The sequence below is a fragment of the Muscardinus avellanarius genome (genome assembly GCF_963383645.1).
Source record: "Muscardinus avellanarius genome assembly, chromosome: 20".
Lineage (NCBI taxonomy): Eukaryota > Metazoa > Chordata > Mammalia > Rodentia > Gliridae > Muscardinus > Muscardinus avellanarius.
This window is the reverse complement of record NC_137806.1, coordinates 4,989,553-5,010,134: the sequence shown is the minus strand read 5'-3', so window position 1 is coordinate 5,010,134 and position 20,582 is coordinate 4,989,553. Positions and strand designations below refer to the sequence as shown.

Sequence of the window (20,582 nt, the reverse complement as noted above, 5' to 3'; positions counted from 1 at the left end):
TAAAACCTTAGGAATGAAATGCACCCAACTGCACCCGTGTAAAAGCAATCCTGTTTTAATTATGAGCTAAAAATGACTACACGACGAGCTTGGGTTAGAAAAACTAAAATTCTAAATAAACTGCTGGAGAATTTCACAGTGGAAGCGTCAATGAAACGTTTTCTCTACATACAATAAAGATCATTAACAGGCTAGTAAATCTTAATTGGAATGACAAGGCAAAAATAGTAAAACCACACTTTGCTATAAAAAGTTACACATTCTCTTCTCTAAGGACAGCTATGGTACATGAAGAAACAGATGCAATCACCCTGCTGCACACCCGGAACGCGGGGAGCTGGTCTGAGAAGGATCGAGAGTCTTCTTCTTCTCCGTCATCCTCAGCATCTCGTTTCCTCTTCTGCCCCGGCCACCTTCCTCTTCCTCCTCTTCTTCTCCTTCTTCAACATAGTCATCGTCACCTTCTTCATCCTGAATTTCTTCTTTCATTAAATATGAGAGGCCCACCTCCTCTTCTGCCTCTCCCACTTCTGAGGCCACTTCCTCCTCCTCCCCCTCCTCCTCCCCCTCCTCCCCCTCCTCTTCCCCTCCTCTTCTTCCTCCTCCCCCTCCTCCTCCTCCTCTTCCTTGAATCCTTCGGGAGGGCCGGCTTCATCTTCACCCCCGTCTTCATCACTTTCATCTCCATCCTCGTCGTCTTCCTCTTTTGAGTCTGGCGCTTCGTTACCCTCCTGATCAAATCCATCCAAGTAGGTGATTGGCTGAAGCAGCTCAAAAGTACTTTCTCTGTCATCTTCCAGGTTTGTGATCTCACAGTTAAACAAGTCGAGACTTTTCACGTTTCTAAGATTTCGCAGAGCTTCAACTGTACTGAGATCTTTGATTTTGTTTCCACTCAGCTTGAGGTAGGTAAGATTTGAACATTTTTCTGCCAGAACTTCCAAGCCTCCAGAAATCATATTGTCACTAAGCTCCAACTTTCGAAGTTTATTTAAACTGGGCAGCTGAGCCAGCGAACTTAATTCCACATTAGCCAGACTCAGAAACTCCAGTTCTTCAGTTTCCCCATTGACGCACAGGCAATTATCAACGACTAATTAATTCTGTCACCTCCTCCAGGTTAATCCTCTTCATCGCCTGGTCCTCCTCCTGCACTGCGGCTCCTACTCTCCGCTTGGCCCCTTTCCTTCCTTCCCCACCACCCCTAACCCTAGTAGAAGATTTCGAAATGAATGAAAAGAAACGCGATTATAAACGCCCACTACCACCAGACAGGTGTGTGGGAGAAAGAAAAGAACAGCAAATGGAGTCCGAGGAGTTGGGACGGTAACTCTGCGGCCCCCACCCCCTTGTCCACACACACGCGCGGATGCACACACACACATGCACACATGCACACACACCATCAGTTCCTTCCCCTTCAGTGGCTGCTCGGAGACTGAGCCTCCATCTCACCTAGTTTTTAAATACAATCATTATAATGACGTTGGAATTTACTTACAGAGAACTAAATATTATTTAACCTCTTAATTAGTTGCTTGGTTTTTATATCTTTTATTCTGAAATATTGTGAATACATAGAAACTCACGAGACACATTCGTGTTCTGAGAAACTTACCTTTATAAAACGATTCATATTAAATGCACGCAAAAGCCAGGCGTGGTGGCGCATACATAGCATTTGGGAGGCTAAGAAAGGAGTTTCATGGCCAGCCTCAACTACTTAATGAGGCCCTTTGGAACTCAGTGAGACCCTGTTTCAAAATAAAGAATACAAAATAGGGCTGGGGGGTGTAGCTTGGAGGTAGAGTGCCCCTGGATTCAATCCCCAGTACCCCCGCCCAAAAAATGCACTCAAAACTCCATCTACTTAAAAGTAGAAAAGTAGTCGTTTTGTTATATGACTCACCTATTCATCTGTCTGACTTGTCTAGTTTGAAAGGTATCATCATATATGCATACATTCTATACTTTCAAGATCTTTTTGGAATTTAAAATGGACACATTATCAGCTGCAAAGGAAGCTCATTTTTCTACTATTAATTACAACATTATCCCCGAGGGTTATGCAGTGTTTTGTCAGTATCATAAGACTTATCACAAGAACATGGTCTCTTTTTTATTTTTTATTTTTATTTTTTGTGGTACTGCGGGTGGAACCCAGAGACCTTCTACCTCCGGGCTATACTCCCAGACCTATTTTATATTTTATTTGCAAACAGGGTCTCACTAAGTTGCTGAGAGCCTCACTAAGTAGCTGAGGCTGGCTTCGAACCTGTGCGATCCTCCTGTCTCAGCCCCCGAAGCATGGGGATTAAAAGTGTATACCACCACGCCCGGCTACATTGTCTCTTTAATATAAACATTTCCATAAATAAATTCCCATCTAAAGTATCTCTCTAATCTTAATATGCCCCTAGCTTCCTGGCCTACTGCAAACACATTCTTTCCCTAATTCTTTGCCATCAAAATACCTTGGTGACCTGTAACAACTAAACAGGTTTCTAGTATTTGATCTCAAGGAGTTAAAAAAAAAAAAAAAACTGGAGGCTTGTTTAGACGGAAATGTTTTGTCTATTCCTCGGGGGAAAATAAAAGGCACTCTCTCTAATGCTCGGGCAGAGCAGCGTTGCCCTGAGGTTCCTCCCATTGCTGGTGCTGGCCTGGATGGGTGAAGTCCAGGATGGTTCACCCGGTGAGCATGGGGATGCTGGCACGAAGTCCAGGTGAGCTGAAGGAGAACGAGACCAGGAACTTGTGAGGGACATGCTGTCGGAAAATGAAAAGAGGACCCGCGAATGCACGAACACCACCGTAGCGGGTCTGAGCGCTCACTTACAGCCTGCGAAAGTGACGGAGGACGCCAGGGTGGGGAAGAGCCGAGGGTGGGAAGTTTCTAAGCCGACTATTAAGTAGATGCAAGTCACTGATGAGTGTGCCCATGTGGGACTTTAATTACTCAGACATCTGGTTAGTGAAGTGTGCTACTAAATAGCGATCAAATACAGAGATTAAATTACACGGCGAGGGGAGGAGCACCATCGGCCAGGGGAAAATCCATCCCAGTGTCACATCTCACCAACAGAGAAGCAATTATTTTAGACGTGGGGCTGGTTAGCATCCTAGGTCATGAATTTAATTAAATAACCCTCGAGTGGCAGAAACCAGAACAGACCACTGTATTTAACTGTCAGGAAGATACATCGCAAATAAATGATCCAAGCTCCTCCTGTTACTCCCCCCCCCTTTAGATTTGCTGTAGTTTTTCTTAAATTCACAACTCTCTTCCCTTTCATAATTTAGCCTTTTCTTCGCATCAGTGACATCCAATAAACTCACTAAATCGATGGCTTGGTCAGGCGTGGTGGCGCAGGCTTGTAGTCCCAGCATTCGGGAGGCTGAGACAGGAGGATCGTGGTTCGCGGTCAGCCTCAGCTACTTAGTAAGGCCCTCTGCAACTCAGTGAGACCCTGTTTCCAAAGAAAAAATAGAAAACAGGGCTGGGGGTGTAGCTTGGAGGTAGAATGCCCCAGTTCCATCCCAATACTGCAAAAGCAAACAAACAAACAAACAATAGATTAGATGGTTTGAACCAGAGGCAGGATTTATCTTTAAAATTATCACAATAGCCGGGCATGGTGGCGCATGCTTCTAATCCCAGCATTCGGGAGGCTGAGACTGGAGGATCGCGGTTTGCGGACAGCCTCAGCTACTTAGTGAGGCCCTCTGCAACTCAGTGAGACTCGGTTTCAAAATAAAGAATAAAAAATAGGGCAGGGGCTGTAGCTCGGAGGTAAAATGTCCCTAGGTTCCATCCACAGACCTGCAATAAATAAATAAATAATAAATAAATAATCACAATAGGCTGGGCGTGGTAGCGCATGCTTGTAATCCCAGCAATTGGGAGGCTGAGACAGGAGGATCGCACGGACTCAAAGCCAGCCTCAGCTACTTAGTGAGGCTCTCAGCAACATATTGAGACCCTGTTTCCAAATAAAATATAAAATAGGTCTGGGAGTATAGCCCAGAGGTAGAAAAGCCCCTGGGTTCCACTCCCAGTACCACAAATGAAATAAAATTATCACAATAGGGTACCTGAGGAAATGTCATGGATTATGTCAACATTTGAACTTCTTAGGCTAATAATTCATAGAAATGTCTTGGAGTCAAAGAAAAGACCGCGGCGCTCTTCTTGGCTGTTGGTGCCTGGGACAGGAAAGGCAAGGGACACCAGCAGGTGGCTGGAGAGCGCTGAACACTTCCTGGAGCAGAAAGCAGGAGGGAAGAGCCCTGGGGTCGCTTCTGAAACGGCTTTTGCCAGCCTCGCTGCTGCGGCCCCTCGGCCTCTGGAGCTCCCTGAGATGCTGCCTGGCAGCCTCCCGCCCGCAGCCACACAGAGAAGGGCTACTACTGGCTTTAGGACTTACCCCCTGCGCTCAGCTCTCCCCCACCCGCCTCTTCACTCCGCAACATGGCTCTTCAAAGCCCAAACTCATGTCCACCTGCATTCTACCAAAATGCCTTTCTTCTGTTTGCAAATGACCAGAACCAAGTTGAGAGAAGCTAAGTAAAAGTAAACATCTACTGGAAGGATCCTCTAGCATCGCGGAGATCCAAGGAGGAGCGGAGGAGCTGACTGAACAGGCTCCAGTCAGCCCCAGTGGCTCCGAGGCTGACACCCCTCATCCCTCAAAGGGCCACAGTTAACGGCAGCTCCCGACTCCAGAGGCCCAGCCAGCGCTGCCCGGCTGTGCGAGTCTAAAACCCCCGGGGGATCCGCTTGGTGAACGTGCACACACAGCGTGTGTACTCAAGCTCAGGTTGCAGAATAAACCCCGAAAACCACGCTAAGTGCAGGTTCATTTCTTCTAACCTGGTCCTTCTCGTTAGCATTTCAAAGACCTAAGAACTGCTTTGGGCATCGCTGACCTCAGCTGAGTTGATGTGGCGGACAGCTCGCACACGATCTGGTGCCCAGAGTAAGCGGAGGAAGTTGCGCAGCTCTGACCGAGAGGAGCTTGAGAAGAGCTACCCTTGCTCGGGCACGCTACGTTTCAAGTGTCTGTGTCCAGGGTTGGGACCACATCCAGGGCCGGGGAGAGCTCAGCGGTAGGGCACTTGCCTAGCCAGCATGAGGCCCTGCGTTCCATCCCCAGCACCGCAAAGAGCAAGAACTGTCTTGGCCGAAGTTCCCTCAGGGATTGCCAACGACCGGGATGCTCGGAGGACTCTAAAGCATCATTGGCTGGATAATGACATCCCGGCCGCCCACCGAGCACCGGCCAACTAAGAGTTGTGCTGAGTGTTGTGCTGGACACAGGGATGAATCGAGTACAGTTCCTCTGCCTTCACTGTGCACACGGGGCATGAACCTCGTCTGCGCCTCATGTATTAGCAACAACCTAAGGACTTCTAAGAATAGCTTTCCAATGGGAGCCCATGGTGCATGCCTGTAATCTCAGCTCTTGGGAGGCTGAGACAGGAGGATTTCAGGTTTAAGAACAGCCTCCGGCCGGGCGTGATGGCTCACGCTTGTAATCCCCGTGCTTGGGAGGCGAAGACAGAAGGATCGTGCAGGTTCGAAGCCAGCCGTGCTGGCTTAAGAGACCCTGTTTCCAAAAATAAAAAAAGTATAAAATAGGTCTAGGAGTATAGCCCAGAGGTAGAAGGGCATCCAGGAACCCCAGTACCACCAAAAAAAAAAAATTTTTTTTAATTTAAAAAAATTTTTAAAAACAACATTCTTTGAAGCTTTTAGCAAAACCCTGTCTCCAAATAATTTTTTCTTTACTTTTCTGTAAAAAAAAAAAAAAAATACAAGCATGGTGGTACACGCTTGAAATCCCAGCATTCCGGAGGCTGAGTGAAACAGGATCCAGGTTCATGGTCAGCCTCAGCTACTTAGTGAGGCCCTCTGCAATTCAGTGAGACCCTGTTTCAAAATAAAGAATAAAAAATTGGGCAGGGGGTGTAGCTCAGAGGTCAAATGCCCCTGGGTTCCATCCCCAGACCCGCAAAAAGAAAGTTTACTCTTTTTACTTTTATGGACCAGCATTAGAGTCTTGTAATCTCACATCACAATATAGTAAACAGTGCCAGTGGCACACACACAGCACCTGGCGGGCTTTGCCCTGGCTCCCACCCCACACAGGATTCTGAGATTGGCACTGGTGTCCTCCCACATGTACAGAACGTCCATGGAAGTGTTTCCTTTGTTACTTCTTCCTCTTCCCCTGATTCTCCCCTAGACCACCTCCCTGGCTCCACTGGAGATTCTCTTCCCTTCACGCAAGTCCCTCTTGTATTCCAGTTCCTCCCCAGCTTCCACGTGTTAGAAAAAACATATGACTGCGCGTGGCTTATTTCACTTAACACGCTATTATCCGGGTCCATCCATTTTCCTACAAATGATATAATTTTGTTCTTTATGGCTGAGTAGAATTCCATCGTGTGTCTTTCCCATAATTTTGTAATCCAGTCATCTATTGATGGACTTGTAGGTTGGTTTCAATAGTTGGCTATTGTGAGTTGTGCTGCTATATAAACAGATATGCACATAGAGTGGCCAGGGACATAGTTCAGTGGCAGAACCTCTAGGTACAATGCTCAGTATTAGAGCACGTGCACAAACACGTGCGCACACACACACACGTACACACACACACACACACACACTCCAGACAGCTTTCCATATGGTTACTGGGTTTTCAATTCCCCTCCCCTGGCTGAGGAACCTGAGGTTCCACCTGAGTTGCGAGGTGGTCGTTGTGAAGGTTAGGAGTTCACTCTCTTCAGAGACTGCCTTAGCTCTGTGAGAGCTCAGATGGCTTCACAGTTAACCACAGCCAGGTGATGTGAAGGCTGTAAAATCACATTCTGAAAAACAGCTGATGTTTTCTTTCCCCTCTGAACCAAGAAGATAACTGAATACAAGTCAATTTTAAGAATTCTTGTAATTTCCCCCGAACTCAAGTGAGAGCATGCTTTGAAAAACACGTATCAGTGAGCTCCCGGGGAAGGCCAGCACTTTTCATTAGCAAGAACGCTAGGGCTCGGGAGGGTCTGCCCAAGGTTGCGCGTGCAGAGCGCCTGCACCTTGGGCTGAGATCTGAGAACATGCCACGTCCTGGTTTGCTTGATTCCACTTTGAACTAGCTGCCTAAGTGTTCTCAAATTGTTTTAGATTCAAATTAAGATGTTAACTTTAAGATTTAGCAAATCATTAAGACTTGTTCTGCCTGTGCGTTGAGGATTTCATTCAGTTCATATCTGTGGTAAGGAGAGAGAGTGATTAAAAACATAGCAGTTAGCTGGGCATGCCTGTGATGCCGGGACTCGGAGGCTGAGACGGGAGGATTGTGAATTCAAGACCAGCCTTGGCAACCCAACGAGACCCTGTTTCAAAACAAAATAAAAAGGGCTCAGAGGTAGAATGGTAGAATGCCCTGTGTTTAATACCTAGTCTCTCCCCACCCCCTGTGCGCTCACGCGCGCTCTCTTCTCTCTCTCTCTCTCTCTCTCTCTCTCTCTCTCTCTCTCTCTCTCTCTCTCTCTCACACACACACACACACACACACACACACACACACACACTCTCACCTCTCACGGTAGCTGCAGGATGGGTGAGTTGGCCGTTGGCCCTGTAGAGCCCACAGTGTCTAGCTGTTCCCTGTGCCACTCAGACCCACTTTCTTCTTACAGTATTGAGTATCCAAGATCCTCATTGGCTTTTACTACTGAGAAAGATCAGACTTCGAAAGTGAGCGGGAAAACTATAGTCACTGCCACTGCAATGGCTCTCCCTTCTGCAAGGAGTCTTTATCCTCTTCCCCAGACCCGGACTAGAACTGCCCCTGACATAGCTGGCAGCCATGCTGGGCCAGGAAGATTGCTGGTAGGGTGACCCAGACCTCAAGTCCCTGCTTGCCAAGTGTTGTAGACATGGCTTCCGTTCTCATCTGTTAACTGTTAAAGCCGGGCGAGCAGCACCCAGAGACAGATTTGGAAACAAGCAGCACAAATTCCCCAGATGCACCTCTGGGGATGACAGTAGCAGGGCCGTACCTATTCCCCACCCCGAGTGTTTCCTAGACCCATCTAATCTAGCTATTTGGGACCATATAACAGTGATTTCGGTGGCATCTCAACCCATGGGGCAGGTGTCACCTCCCAGCTAGGGTCTCAAGTGATGACACTGAGGGGTCGAGGCGGTGCTGTCTGGAGCCTGTGCCAGGGGGCAAGCATTCTGAGGGCCGTGGGGAGTGGTCCTGACTGAGATCCCGTGGACAGGAAAAGCAAACTCATACCTAAAATATATAACAGCCTGGTCGGGATGAACTCCTTCCCTGTCTAGGGTGGAAGGAACCTACCGAAAGTCAACTTGCTTCCAAAGGCTGGTTGGACTCCCTGAGGGCCGGCTGCCTGACACACATGGAGGACTCATGAGCATTGTTTAGTGCCTTTCTGGTAATGGACGCTTTGGGGTAGGTTACCACGGGATAGAAAGTTCTTCGCACTTGGTATTCATAGCAGCCTCTCTCCTTCTAAGCCCCTGACTAAACTGCCATTTAGAACCATCCATGAGCCTGCGTCTCTTCTTAGCCTGAGCCACTCTTCTTTCCCAAGTAGATGGCCAAGGGCATCAGCAGGCCGCCCGTGTGGAGCGCTGTCCTCACCTGGCTCTCAAGGTCACCCTACGCAGGCCACAGCAGCTTCTATATTTTGGCTTGCACTCTCACTGGGCCAACCCCCCCTGCAAAAGAAATTTGGCCTTTCCTTCCTCCATCAGCTGACCAAAGGCAAACCCCACACAGCCACAGTAGTGGGCCTAGCTAGCTGAGCACCAGGACCGTGAACGCCAGTGCAATAGGCGCGTGGCCAGCAGGTCTGGCCACCACCTGGGAGCGCTGACTGTGTCCTCCGGGCCTGTTCCCGCCTAGGCCTGCCCCTGCCGTTTCCATGTCCTGATGGGTTGCTGCTGGGTCCACTCAACTTCATGACTTGGCGGTCTGAAAGAGCCAGCTCTGGCTGCAGAGCTCCTGGATGTCCGTAGGGAGACGCCCCGTCTCACCGGGGTAGGAGTCTGAACGGATTTCCTGTGGAATGATGTGGTCATCCGCTATGGAGGGCGTGGGCCTTGCTCCACAATCTGAGGAGTCTATGCTGCGATTCTTGAATCGGATTCCCAGCAGCTCTCCCTAGCACCGTCCCTTATCCTCTAATGCCTTGAGGGCTGCTGATTTCTTGCACTCTGACCAGATCTGCTGCACAGCTGTGTTATCTGGGAAGAGGGTTGGAAGGATGTTCTCTAATGCTGTCTAAACAGCTACTGAACACACTTGCTGAGATGCTTCGGAGCCTTTCCTCAGAGGAACCAGCCTCTTCTTCAGACAGTGGTTCCAGGCTCGAGAACTGAATCAGGTCTAGAAATTGGGCTAGTGACTATGACTTTTTAATAGAGCAGCTGTCCTCAGCTTTCTGACCATTTACTTTCTAAGTGGAAACCTTCGTCATCTCTCCGTTTATCTTGCCTCAGGAGTGCTGCATTCCATCAGCCTTGCCACGCACTGCAGCAACCGCTCACCCTCCACCTGACCACGAAGCGCGGCCAGCTGGTCTCCGCTGTCTCGGGACCCTGTTGTTTTTATTTCTGGTGGGAAGCCCAGGTCTGTCACGGTGTCTCCTCCAGCACGTGGACAAGAGCCTGCACAAGAGGAAGATGCTCGGCGACTGCTACTCTCTTAACAACATAGTTCTTATTGTGACAAATGGGGCGCCCTGTGGAGCTCTCTCAGATCACAGCCAAGCTGCTGGGCTTCCCGCCCTCCGTGGGGCTCCCACACGCCCCCTCTCTGAGCCACCATCTCCCAGTCTGCCATGACAGCCGCGGCATTCCCACTGCACTTGACCATGGGCTGCTGCTGCCTTCAAGCTTCCAAGAGCCGGGCTCGCACCTGGGTCCCGTGGAGCGGTAGATACTGTACCCGGGAGAACGCGTTCATCTTGATGCACTTTCTCATATCCAATAGCAGTCTGTCTTCTCCTCGGCTGTACTGCTGATATGCAAATGAGCCCATTTTTGCCTCTTGTGTGCAGAAGGGTGCACTTGTACACTACACCACCCTTCAACAAGGACACCCTGGCGAGAAGAGGGTCAGCCGCTATATCCAGCCCAGGTTCTAAGATAACAAAGGTGACTGCAGTCCAGCAGAGTCACTTTCTAGAGATCTGTCATGCTGCAATTATATTAGTATAATATTTTGATCCCGTTTTTAAAATCAGGATGACAAGGCTATATAGGTTTACTTTTGATACATAAAATATGTCTCCTTACTTGCTTTTACATCTAGCGGTCACAAATGCAAGAGGAATGGCCTACTTAGTGCTTCTGCTACTTAAAGAGCAGGTTTGAGGCAGCGCATGCTTTTCAGCGAAGTAAGTGGGGAAACCCAGGAGCACAAGTGCCTCCAGGCTTCATAACAAAATGTGGACTCTCTTTATTAAGATTAGCCTTGACCTTTTTTGTTTTAAATAATATTCTTTATATGATAGCATTGTTTAGCCAGGCGTGGTGGCACACGCTTGTAATCCCAGCATTTGGGAGGCTGAGCCAGGAGGATTGCAGGTTCAAAGCCAGCCTCAGCTACTAGGTGAAGGCCTCTGCAACTTAGGGAGACCCTGTTTCCAAATAAAATAGAAAATAGGTCTGGAAGTATAGCACAGAGGTAGAAATGCCCCTGGGTTCCATGTCTGGTAAGACACATACACACACGCACACACACACACACACACACAAATAGCATTGTTCATCTGGAATTCTCTTCCAAACCCTATTTGCAAGGCAAAGGGAGAGTAGCAAATACAATTCACTGAGCACGTAAGTGCACCGCGTGCAGGCTGCACACTACACAGGGCACCGGCACTTCTTGGGTGGCATGGTCTACATATTAGACCTCATGGATTTGCATATTTCTAAAGAGAATTTTCCAGCAGATGGCAGTAAAGTGTCTTGCTTTAACAAAATAAGACCATTAAAATAACTTCTGCCAGATAGAAATAAAGTGTCTTGAGGCCCAGGCACCCTTTGAGCTCACACAAAGATGTCTCATGAACTAGCGAGGTGCTGCCTACACCAGGCCAGCCCTGTGCTTACTCCCTCCTGGGTCCTGGGGTCCTCGAGGGGGTACTATTAGTAACCTGCCCGAGGCTGCTGACTCAGGGTATAGTAGTCTTGAGATCGGAATGTGAGTCCATCTAGTCTGCACTCTTCCACACTACGCTATGAAATTTCTGAACTCTTTGACATAGGAACTTGAAGAGACAACCATGGCCAGAAAGCTGGCTGGGCCGAGGCAGCCACAGGCTGGAAGCCCCGGCTCTCAGCGCAGCCGGCCGCGGCTCCTGTGCTTACCGGTGCTGAGCCGCAGGGACAGATGTGAGAAGGCACACCTCACTCACCTCTGAAAACGATCACACTTGAGTTAGGGAAGATAAAAACGGGAAATGATGGCTTCTCTTTGGTCTTCTAATGACATTTGTGTGATTTAACTAGACTGTGCAACAGAAGTATGGAAACTGGAGAACTCAGTGTAGGTTCCAATAGTTCTGAGGTAGTTGGGTTAATTTATAACCCCAAATACTTTGAATAGACACCATCAGTAATGTATTTTTATGTTTTAGTGTAAATTTTAGCATGAGTACATTAGCATAAACTCTACATACATGGAAAAATCACTTAAGAATTTGTATTCATATATTCCTTAATGTATAAATTATATACCCAAACACTGCAATGACATATTAATGTAATAATCTTGATCTAGCTCTGTTTCAAATCTACTATAAAAACATGTCAATAATGAATAAGAGGAACCAGTTATGTTTTATATTGATCCCGAAATTAATCACTGGGAAAAAATTTTTCCTGGACTCACTGCAATAAAGGGTGATAAGTCTGTTCTCTGTAAAACAAGCAAACTGTTTTATAACTTGAAACCAATGTACAGCCTGAGTATATTTTCCCCCCCTTTTTTTTTGTGTGTGTGTGGTCCTGGGGGTGGAACCCAGGGGCTTTCCTACCTCCGGGCTACACTCCCAGAGTATTTTATACTTTATTTGGAAATAGGGTCTAAGGAGAGCCTCACTCAGTAGCTTCGAACCTGTGCGATCCTCCTGTCTCCGCCTCCCAAGCATTGGGATTACAAGCGTGCGCCACCACGCCCGACTCCATTTTTTTCTATATGTCCAACGTTTAGAGAGCTATTTGTAATTATGTTACCTTGCTAATGACAATTCTTTTCTGGGTTCTGAGATCTAAAGTGTTTTTGCTTTCTTTTCTTTTCTTTTTGTATTGTGTAAAGTTTTTTAAATGTTACTTATTGATATTTACAAAAAAAAAATAAAATTCACAATTCCTTAAAGCAATACAGAATAAAAGAACCTAAGAATTCAGACTTCTACAAAAATATGTGCATGAAAAAAAAATCTAATTTTAAAAGTCAAAAGTCTTTTAACCGAGTACTGGCAAGTGTAATAGAGATAAGGCTGTCCCTTGATCCTTTAAAAATCAACATTTCCTAAACAGTGAAGCCTGTGGCGAAAAGCCTCAACATCTGGGAGCCCTATCTTAATCAAAGGGTTGGCTGTTTGGTAACTCAACAGAATCGGCTTCGCTCTTTCAGGATGAGTTTCTAAACGTGACATCTTGGAGATGGCCTCCGCCAGGAATTTAAGGTCAGGATTTGTGTTCAGCAGGACCTTGAATCAAGTTAAGGAACAAACAAACCTTTTATTCTTTCTTTAAAGGAAAGGGGTTTGAGAGGAGAGGGTTAGGAAAACAGGCCAACATACTGTAAATACAAGGTTACCGTTTGTTTTTAAGGCTGAATTAAATATGCCTGCTTTGTGTTCAGTATTGTGTGGTGTTTCGGTCCCTGTGTCTGGGGAACTGTGTTTATATCAGAAAACTCCATGAGGGCAGGAAATCTAGTTTCTCTTTATCATAAATCATACTGTTTTGAGTTCCACTCATCTGAACATACAAGGCACTGGGCGTGGGCATACTGAGCAGTGCTGGCCAAACTTTGGAACCGGCTTGACAGTCTTCCACAGTCACCGGGCAGATTTCTGTAGAATGGACCGAAACTGTTACAGGTACCATTGCAGGTTATCTTCAGAAGCATCAATTATTTATTTATTTGTGGTGCTGGGGATTGAATCCAGGGGCATTCAACCTCCAAGCTACACCCCTCGCCTAATTTTGTCTTTATTTTTGAAACAGGGTCTCACTGAGTTGCAGAGGGTCTCACTAAGTGGCGGAGGGCCTAGGTAGCTGAGGCTGGCAGCGAACCTGGATCTTCCTGTCTCATCCTCCAAGCTCCGGGATTACAAGTGTGCACCCCCATGCTTGGCTCCATAAGCATCGTTTGAGTAGGTGAGCAAGTGTTACCACCTTTACTGCTTAGCACACTAGTGACTAGAACCCCGGTTTTCAACACCTCAATTCAGTGTTTCCTATCCTCACACCTATCCTCACAGTGGGTAAACTGGCTGCCTCTGTAGCAACAGCGTTCAATCAATTCCACTCTCAAACCAAAGTCCTAACACAGCTCACTAAGTGAAAGGCCCTACTAATACCTGAATTTTATTTTATCGTGGTACTGGAGATTGAACCCAGGGACATTCTACCTCCGAGCTACACCCCCAGGCCTATTTTTTTCTTTACTTTGAAAGAGGGTCTCACTGAGTTGCTGAGGGCCTTGACCTGGCCTGGTGCTGCTTACACCGGGCAGCCCTGTGCTTACTCCCTCATGGGTCCTCTGGGTCCTAGAGGTGGCTATTATTAGTAACCTGCCCGAGGCTGCCGACTCAGGGTATAGTAGTCTTGAGATTGGAATGAGTCCCTCTGGTCTCTTCTCCTCCACACTGCACTATGAAATGTCAGGACACTTCAACCTAGGAACTAGAAAAGATGACTGGCCGTGCCCCTGCGATCCTCCTGTCTCAGCCTCCCGAGAACTGGGACTACAAGCGTGCACCACCACCCTTGGCTGTAGCTGAAGTTTAGGTAAACTGCAGGGAGTGGGGAACAGCAGGGCAGGGTTTGTGTACACAGAAATTAGAATTGACAAATTCAAATCAGGGGTAAAAATGTCAGAGAATGTCATAAATGAGAAACATTATTTTTGCTCTCACACAAGTGAAAAATAATTTTTATGTTTTATAAAATCTCATATAGGCCTGGCATGGTGGCGCATGCTTGTAATCCCAGCATTTGGGAGGCTGAGACCGGAGGATCACGGTTCGCGGACAGCCTTAGCTACGTAGTGAGGCCCTTTGGAACTCAGTGAGACCCTGTATCAAAGAATAAAAACAGGGCAGGGAGTGTAGCTCAGAGGTCAAATGCTCCTGAGTTCCATCCCCAGACCCGCAAAAAGAGAGAGAGAGAGAGAGAGAGAGAGAGAGAGAGAGAGAGAGAGAGAGAGAGAGAGAGCGCAGTGCGTGGTGGCACACGCTTCTAATCCCAGCATTTGGGAGGCTGAGACCGGAGGATCGAGGTTCACGGACAGCCTCAGCTACTTAGTGAGGCCCTTGCAACTCAGTGAGACCCTGTTTCAAAATAAAGAATAAAAAAATTGGGCAAGGGGTGTAGCTCGGAGGTTAAATACCCCTGGGTTCCATCCCTAGACCCACAAAAAAGAAAGGAAGAAAGGAAGGAAGGAAGGAAGGAAGGAGGGAGGGAGGAAGGAAGGAGGGAGGGAGGGAGGGAGGGAGGGAGGGAGGGAGGGAGGAAGGAAGGAAGGAAGGAAACAAACTAGGGCTGGGAGTATAGCTCAGAGGTAGAATCCCCTGGGTTCCATCCCCAGTACTGAGAAAAGAAGAAAAAAAAACCTCATAGATTTCTCAAAAGGTGAAGAAAGCTCCATATTGCTTAAAGTTTTATGTCAAGAAACAGCTCAAAACATAAATTTTCCAAGCTGTGTATGATTAAATTATAAATACAGCTAAGCACTACTGAATATTTTACAGTCTTTGGTTCTATTTGGAAGTGTAACGTGGTGTACCAGGTGAGAAACACTTCAAGTGCAAAGTGCAGCAGCAAGAAGCAGGTCACCCACCATTTCAGTCACATGTGAGGCGGTGTGTGTGTGTGTGTGTGTGTGTGTGTGTGTGTGGTACTGGAGGTGGGACCCAGGGGCTTTTCTACCTCCGGGCTGTACTCCCAGACCTATTTCATACTTTATTTGGAAACCGGGTCTCACTAAGTTGCTGAGAGCCTCACTAAGTAGCTGAGGCTGGCTTCGAACCTGTGCGATGCTCCTGTCTCAGCCTCCCAAGCGCTGGGATCACAAGCGTGCGCCACCATGCCCGGCTTCATATCTGAGGCTTTAACCTAAATAAAATAATTTCTTTCATTACTAACACAGGCATCTAAGAAAAATAGTCTTAATGAAAAAAAGGAAGCTACTTTGATTTTGTCAGATTGTTGAAAGGCTGATAAGATAGACTGGAAAGGAGAAAGGACAGCTATGAAGCCAGAGTAAAAGTAACACTTCCCTGTGCAATGACTCCAAGAAATTGCTCAGGGAAACGAAACAGGCCTGAGGAAGTACTGAAAATGAAATGAGGGGCGGGAGGCGTAGAACACAATGAAACCAGGCGCTGGTGGGAGCTTAGCATTCACGAGACACCGGGTTCAATCCCCAGCACAAAGAAAAATATGGGAAAAATCACTGGCAATTCTAGCCTTATATAAGGAAAAAGAAATGGGCAATCTTGCATATAATGAAGTTTGAAAAGACAACCAACTCTGCACTGTTGGGAAAGAATGATGACAAAGATAAACCCAGAAAAATGCCAAAAGTAAATAGCTAGCTTCCTTCTGAGGGGGAAAAAGTCCAAGAAGGAACCTGAAAACACAGCCAGCCTGAAGGCACTGCAGCCTGGGGGTTCTGCGCTGCCATCCCCTCCTCAGAAGCAAGCCCTTAATCAAAAGACACACGTAGCCGGGCGTGGTGGTGCACGCTTGTAATCCCCACGCTTGGGAGGCAGAGACAGGAGGATCGCGCTGGTTCGGAGCCAGCCTTGCTGGCTTAAGAGACCCTGTTTCCAAATAAATATATATATATAAATTTTTTTTATTTTTTTATTTTATTTATTTGGAGACCCTGTTTCCAAATATATATATAAATATATATATAGGTCTGGGAGTGTAGCCCGGAGGTAGAAGAGCTTCCAGGAACCCCAGTACCACCAAAAAAATAAAATAAACACACGTACACCAACCGTGGAGACATCTACGTCCACCCCACGGCACCAGAGGGCAGGAAAAACCAGACAGGGAAAAAAGAGAAAGGACAATTCTAATATTTTAAAATTTTATTGAGATATCATTTGACCCCTTTACAGTTTCCTAAGTGAAAAGGAACGTGAAGTGTGAGCCCAGTACTATTCTTTTCAAGTTTTTCCCTAAGTCCCTGAAAAATGTGACTTTTGAAATCTGAGAAAGTGAAGCACCTAGGACAGGTGGATCCTGACAGCGCGTTTCACTCATCTGCGTTGGGGTCTATTCATGAGTCAAGCAACCCATGATGGGGAAGGAACCTTCGGGAAGGGTTAAGAGAACTTCCGAAATGTATGAGAGAGAAGAGGAAGGGCTACGGCCTTAGGAAAACCCGGCAAGGTATCCTAGATTCTGATGTTAACGTTACTGTTACTACTGTTCTCTTAATGCCTGTGTGGAGCCAGCACCACGGCCTCTCCGCCCTGCGGAGTTTCCTCTTTCCGCGGCTTCCCGCCTCCTTCTTACAATGTGGCCTGCAAGGCCACTCTTCCTCTATGCCTATGAGGACCTGGCCAAAATATCTAAGGGTTCTTTCTGAACACCATCTCTCATCTGTCTCTAGTTGAAGGGTGTGTGTGTGTGCGCGCACATGCGTGCCTGTGTGTGTGTGTGTGTGTGCACATGTGTGAGTGTGAGTGTGTGTGTGTACGTTTTAGAATAATAGCAGATGCCTTAAATCTTTAATGTCTTTTAAAATCTACCTTTAGAGTAAATCTTATGCATGCAAATGACTATAAATAGCTCCTCATGTATTCAAGCTACTAATTTTTAAAGTACTGCCTAAATCTCACATTGAATAAATCTAGTATACTTAGTTCAAATATTTAGGTAGGGCTTTAGCAATTGTTATTCATAAGTACTCTGCAGTGAATTTGAGTAGAAAAATGTAACTCTGTTTAATTAGTAAGTGGTTGGTAGCTGTCCACTCTCTGCAGCAGTGTATCTGAATATCCAGGGGAATAGTACCTAGAAAAGAAAATTTGCTATTAGATACTTACGAAAGATTCAGCGCTGTAGACACAAAAGGTTCCATAAAGAATTCATCTGAAATAATCCAGTGAGTGAAACCTCACATATACACCACATGATGATGCTTCAATAGTGCTGTGCATACGTTTAGACACTATGAAGGAAAACACACTAAGAACACTGTGGTCGAGAAGGCGTAAATGGACGGCAGAGGATGTTTCCACCAGAAGCCTCCGCTCAGCGACAGTGCTGTATCACAGACACTCTGTCATAGCATGGGAGTAATGTAATTAAAAACTGTATAAACTAGACTACACAGCCTATCATTACAATTTCCACCTTCTGATTTTCTGATAATTTTTTATACGAGCTAGTGAACCCAGAGGCATTCTACTTCTGAGCTACACTCCAGCTCTTTTTTTTTTCCATTTTGAAACAGAGTCTTGCTAAATTACTGTGCACTGCTGGCCTCAAACCTGCGATCCTCCTGTCTCGGCCTTCCAAGTACTGGGACTACAGGCGTGCACCACCACACCCAGCTTCGAAACCATTTCTTAGTGTATGTTTTAATGAATCATAACTGGTCACCCATAAGAACAAAAACTGGGGGGAGTATATTTCACACTGAAGAAGTACATAATAAATGGTTGACATATCATATAGGCCTGGGAAATTAATAATTTTCATTGGTTCTTGGGCATATGTAATACTATAAATTTATTTTTAATTGAACATTTTAGAAAATATAAGTATTAAATGATTAAATATATTAATATATTGTGGAATGTTTGACATGCCTTGGAAAATACTTTTCATGCATATAAAAACATGTCAAGCCGGGCGTGGTGGCGCACGCTTGTAATCCCAGCATTTGGGAGGCTGAGACAGGAGGATTGTGGTTCGAAGATAGCCTCAGCTACTTAGTGACGCCCCTTGCAATTCCGTGAGACCTTGTTTCAAAATAAAGAATAAAAAGTAGAGCCGGGGGTATAGCTCTGAGGTAGAATCCCCCTGGGTACCATCCCCAGCACCGCAAAACAAAAAACCAAACCAAACAAAAAACATGTCAAATAAAATTTGGCAGGCATTCTAGAATATAGTAAATAGATTTAAAAATCTAAAGAAGTATAATTCAAAAATTTCCAAAATATTCACTGAAAATAATTAAGCCTCCAAAAGTGTTTTATCTAGATAAAACCTAATATTAGGGACTTGTTTTGTCTTTGTTAGTTATTTTTATCTATGCCTAAATGCTTGACTTAAAAATTCATAACTTATACATACTATACGTTTTTTCCAAAATATGTCAAGTTAAAGTGGGCAAAACAGGCTGGGTGTGGTGGCCCACGCTTGTCATCCCCACGCTTGGGAGGCGGAGACAGGAGGATCGTGTAGGTTCAAAGCCAGCCGTGCTGGCTTAAGAGACCCTGTTTCCAAATAAAAATCTAAAATAGGTCTGGGAGTGTAGCCCGGAGGTAGAAGGGCTTCCAGGACCCCCAGTGCCACCAAAAAAAAAAAAAAAAAGTGAGCAAAAAAGATGAATGTTATCTATATTGTGCTACACGGCAACTGTTAACAATACACACTATGTACATACAAAGCTACCTTAAAGGTCTCTCCTCCCAAGACCTGCTGCACTCAAGAAGTCTTTCAACAGTGAGTTACTTCAAAGTATCCTTCTCTCAGAAATTCATAACTTTCTCTTTTCCTCTGAGTTAGTCAGAAATTTTAAAGCAGGCCTTGCCTTTCTAGGCCTTATATATGTGTAAACACGTGGCAGGTATTTTTATACATATGCAAAGGGTGCGCTGGGTATGGTACTGCAGACCTGTAATCCCGGCTACTTGGGAGACTGAGCAGCAGAACTGAAAATTCAAGGCCAGCCGAGACCACTTGGCACGAGCCCCTATATCAAAATAAAAACAAAAAGGGAGCCGAGCACGGTGGCGCACACTTGTAATCCCAGTACCTGGGAGGCTGAGACAGGAGGAGCCCAGGTTCGCAGCCAGCCTCAGCTACTTAGTGATGCACTCTGCTTCACTAAGACCTTGTTACAAAATAAAGAATAAAAAATAGACCTGGGGGTGTGTAGCTCAGAGGTAAAATGTCCCTGAGCTCAATCCCTAGTACCACACACACACCAAAAAAAAAAAAAAAAAAAAAAAAAAGAATAAAAAGGGGTTGGGATATAGCTCAGTGGTAGAGCACCTGTCTGGCATATATGAGGTCCTGGGTTTAATCTCTAGTACTGTAAAAAATAATAATAAATGCAAGAGGCAGACTTAAAAAATCTAAAAATTGTTCTGTTTAAAATGGTAGCCACATGTGGCTATTGAGTACTAGAAATATGGCTAGTGTGTTCAAGAAACTAAATTTTTTACATTTAATTAAGATTTTAAGCCGGGCGTGGTGGCGCACGCTTGTAATCCCTGCGCTTGGGAGGCTAAGACAGGAGGATCCCACAGGTTCGAAGCCAGCCACGCTGGCTTAAGAGACCCTGTTTCCAAAATTTAAAAAAGTATAAAAATAGGTCTGGGAGTGTAGCCTGGAGGTAGAAGACCTTCCAGGAACCCCAGTACCACAAAAAAGGAAATTTTAACTGACAATTATTGGAAAATACTTAGGTGTATTTGGACTGACTTATAAGTCTATATTTCAAGTATATACATTTTATTATTATATAAATTTTAAATAATCTAGATATAGGTCATATATTTGAATATTATTTATTATAAAATTTGTATAAACTGAATACCAGTCATAAGTTCTAATAAAATTAACTGAGTTTAAGATGTACTCAAAATGATATTATAAAAATATAAAATCATTCATAATTTTTATATTGATTATCAGCTGAAATTATTTTTGGTATATTAGGTTAACAAAATATATCATTAAAACATATATATTCTGTTTCATTATACTTTTTGTTGTGGTACTGGGGGTGGAACCCAGGGACTTTTCTACCTCCAGGCTATATTCCCAGACCTATTTTATACTTTACTTGGAAACAGGGTCTCAGTAAGTTGCTGAGAGCCTCACTCAGTAGCTGGTTTCGAACCTGTGTGATCCTCCTGTCTCATCCTCCCAAGCGCGGGGATTACAAGTGTGTGCCACCGCGCCCGGCTAATTTAACTTTTTAAATGTGACTAACAGAAGAATTTAAATTATGTTTATGTCTCACATTATATTTAATTTTGTTTTTTATTAGAAAAATTGAATTGTAAATTATAATTTTTTTTGTGTGGTACTGGGGTTCCTGGAAACCCTT

At 45.5% G+C, this 20,582-nt stretch overlaps 1 protein-coding gene and 1 pseudogene across 3 annotated transcripts in view; both read right to left on the bottom strand.

The window, feature by feature from the left end:
• Nucleotides 1-253: 253 nt before the first annotated feature.
• LOC308277732 lies at nucleotides 254-4,473 on the bottom strand (annotated as a pseudogene). Its single transcript has 4 exons — nucleotides 4,428-4,473; nucleotides 2,840-2,905; nucleotides 2,603-2,731; nucleotides 254-1,093 (listed from the first exon to the last, which is right to left on the bottom strand). The product of its transcript is annotated as an uncharacterized misc_RNA (transcript).
• A 12,765-nt stretch (nucleotides 4,474-17,238) lies between these two features.
• The window catches only part of SPAG6 (sperm associated antigen 6), a gene marked incomplete at both ends in the record, with an annotated part of 56,676 nt that continues 53,332 nt past the window's right edge, over nucleotides 17,239-20,582 (bottom strand). For both annotated transcript variants that reach the window (XM_080717170.1, XM_080717171.1), the window contains one exon: nucleotides 17,239-17,308. In XM_080717170.1, the coding sequence (XP_080573296.1) occupies nucleotides 17,239-17,308 (70 nt within the window). The remainder of the gene's footprint in view (nucleotides 17,309-20,582) is intronic.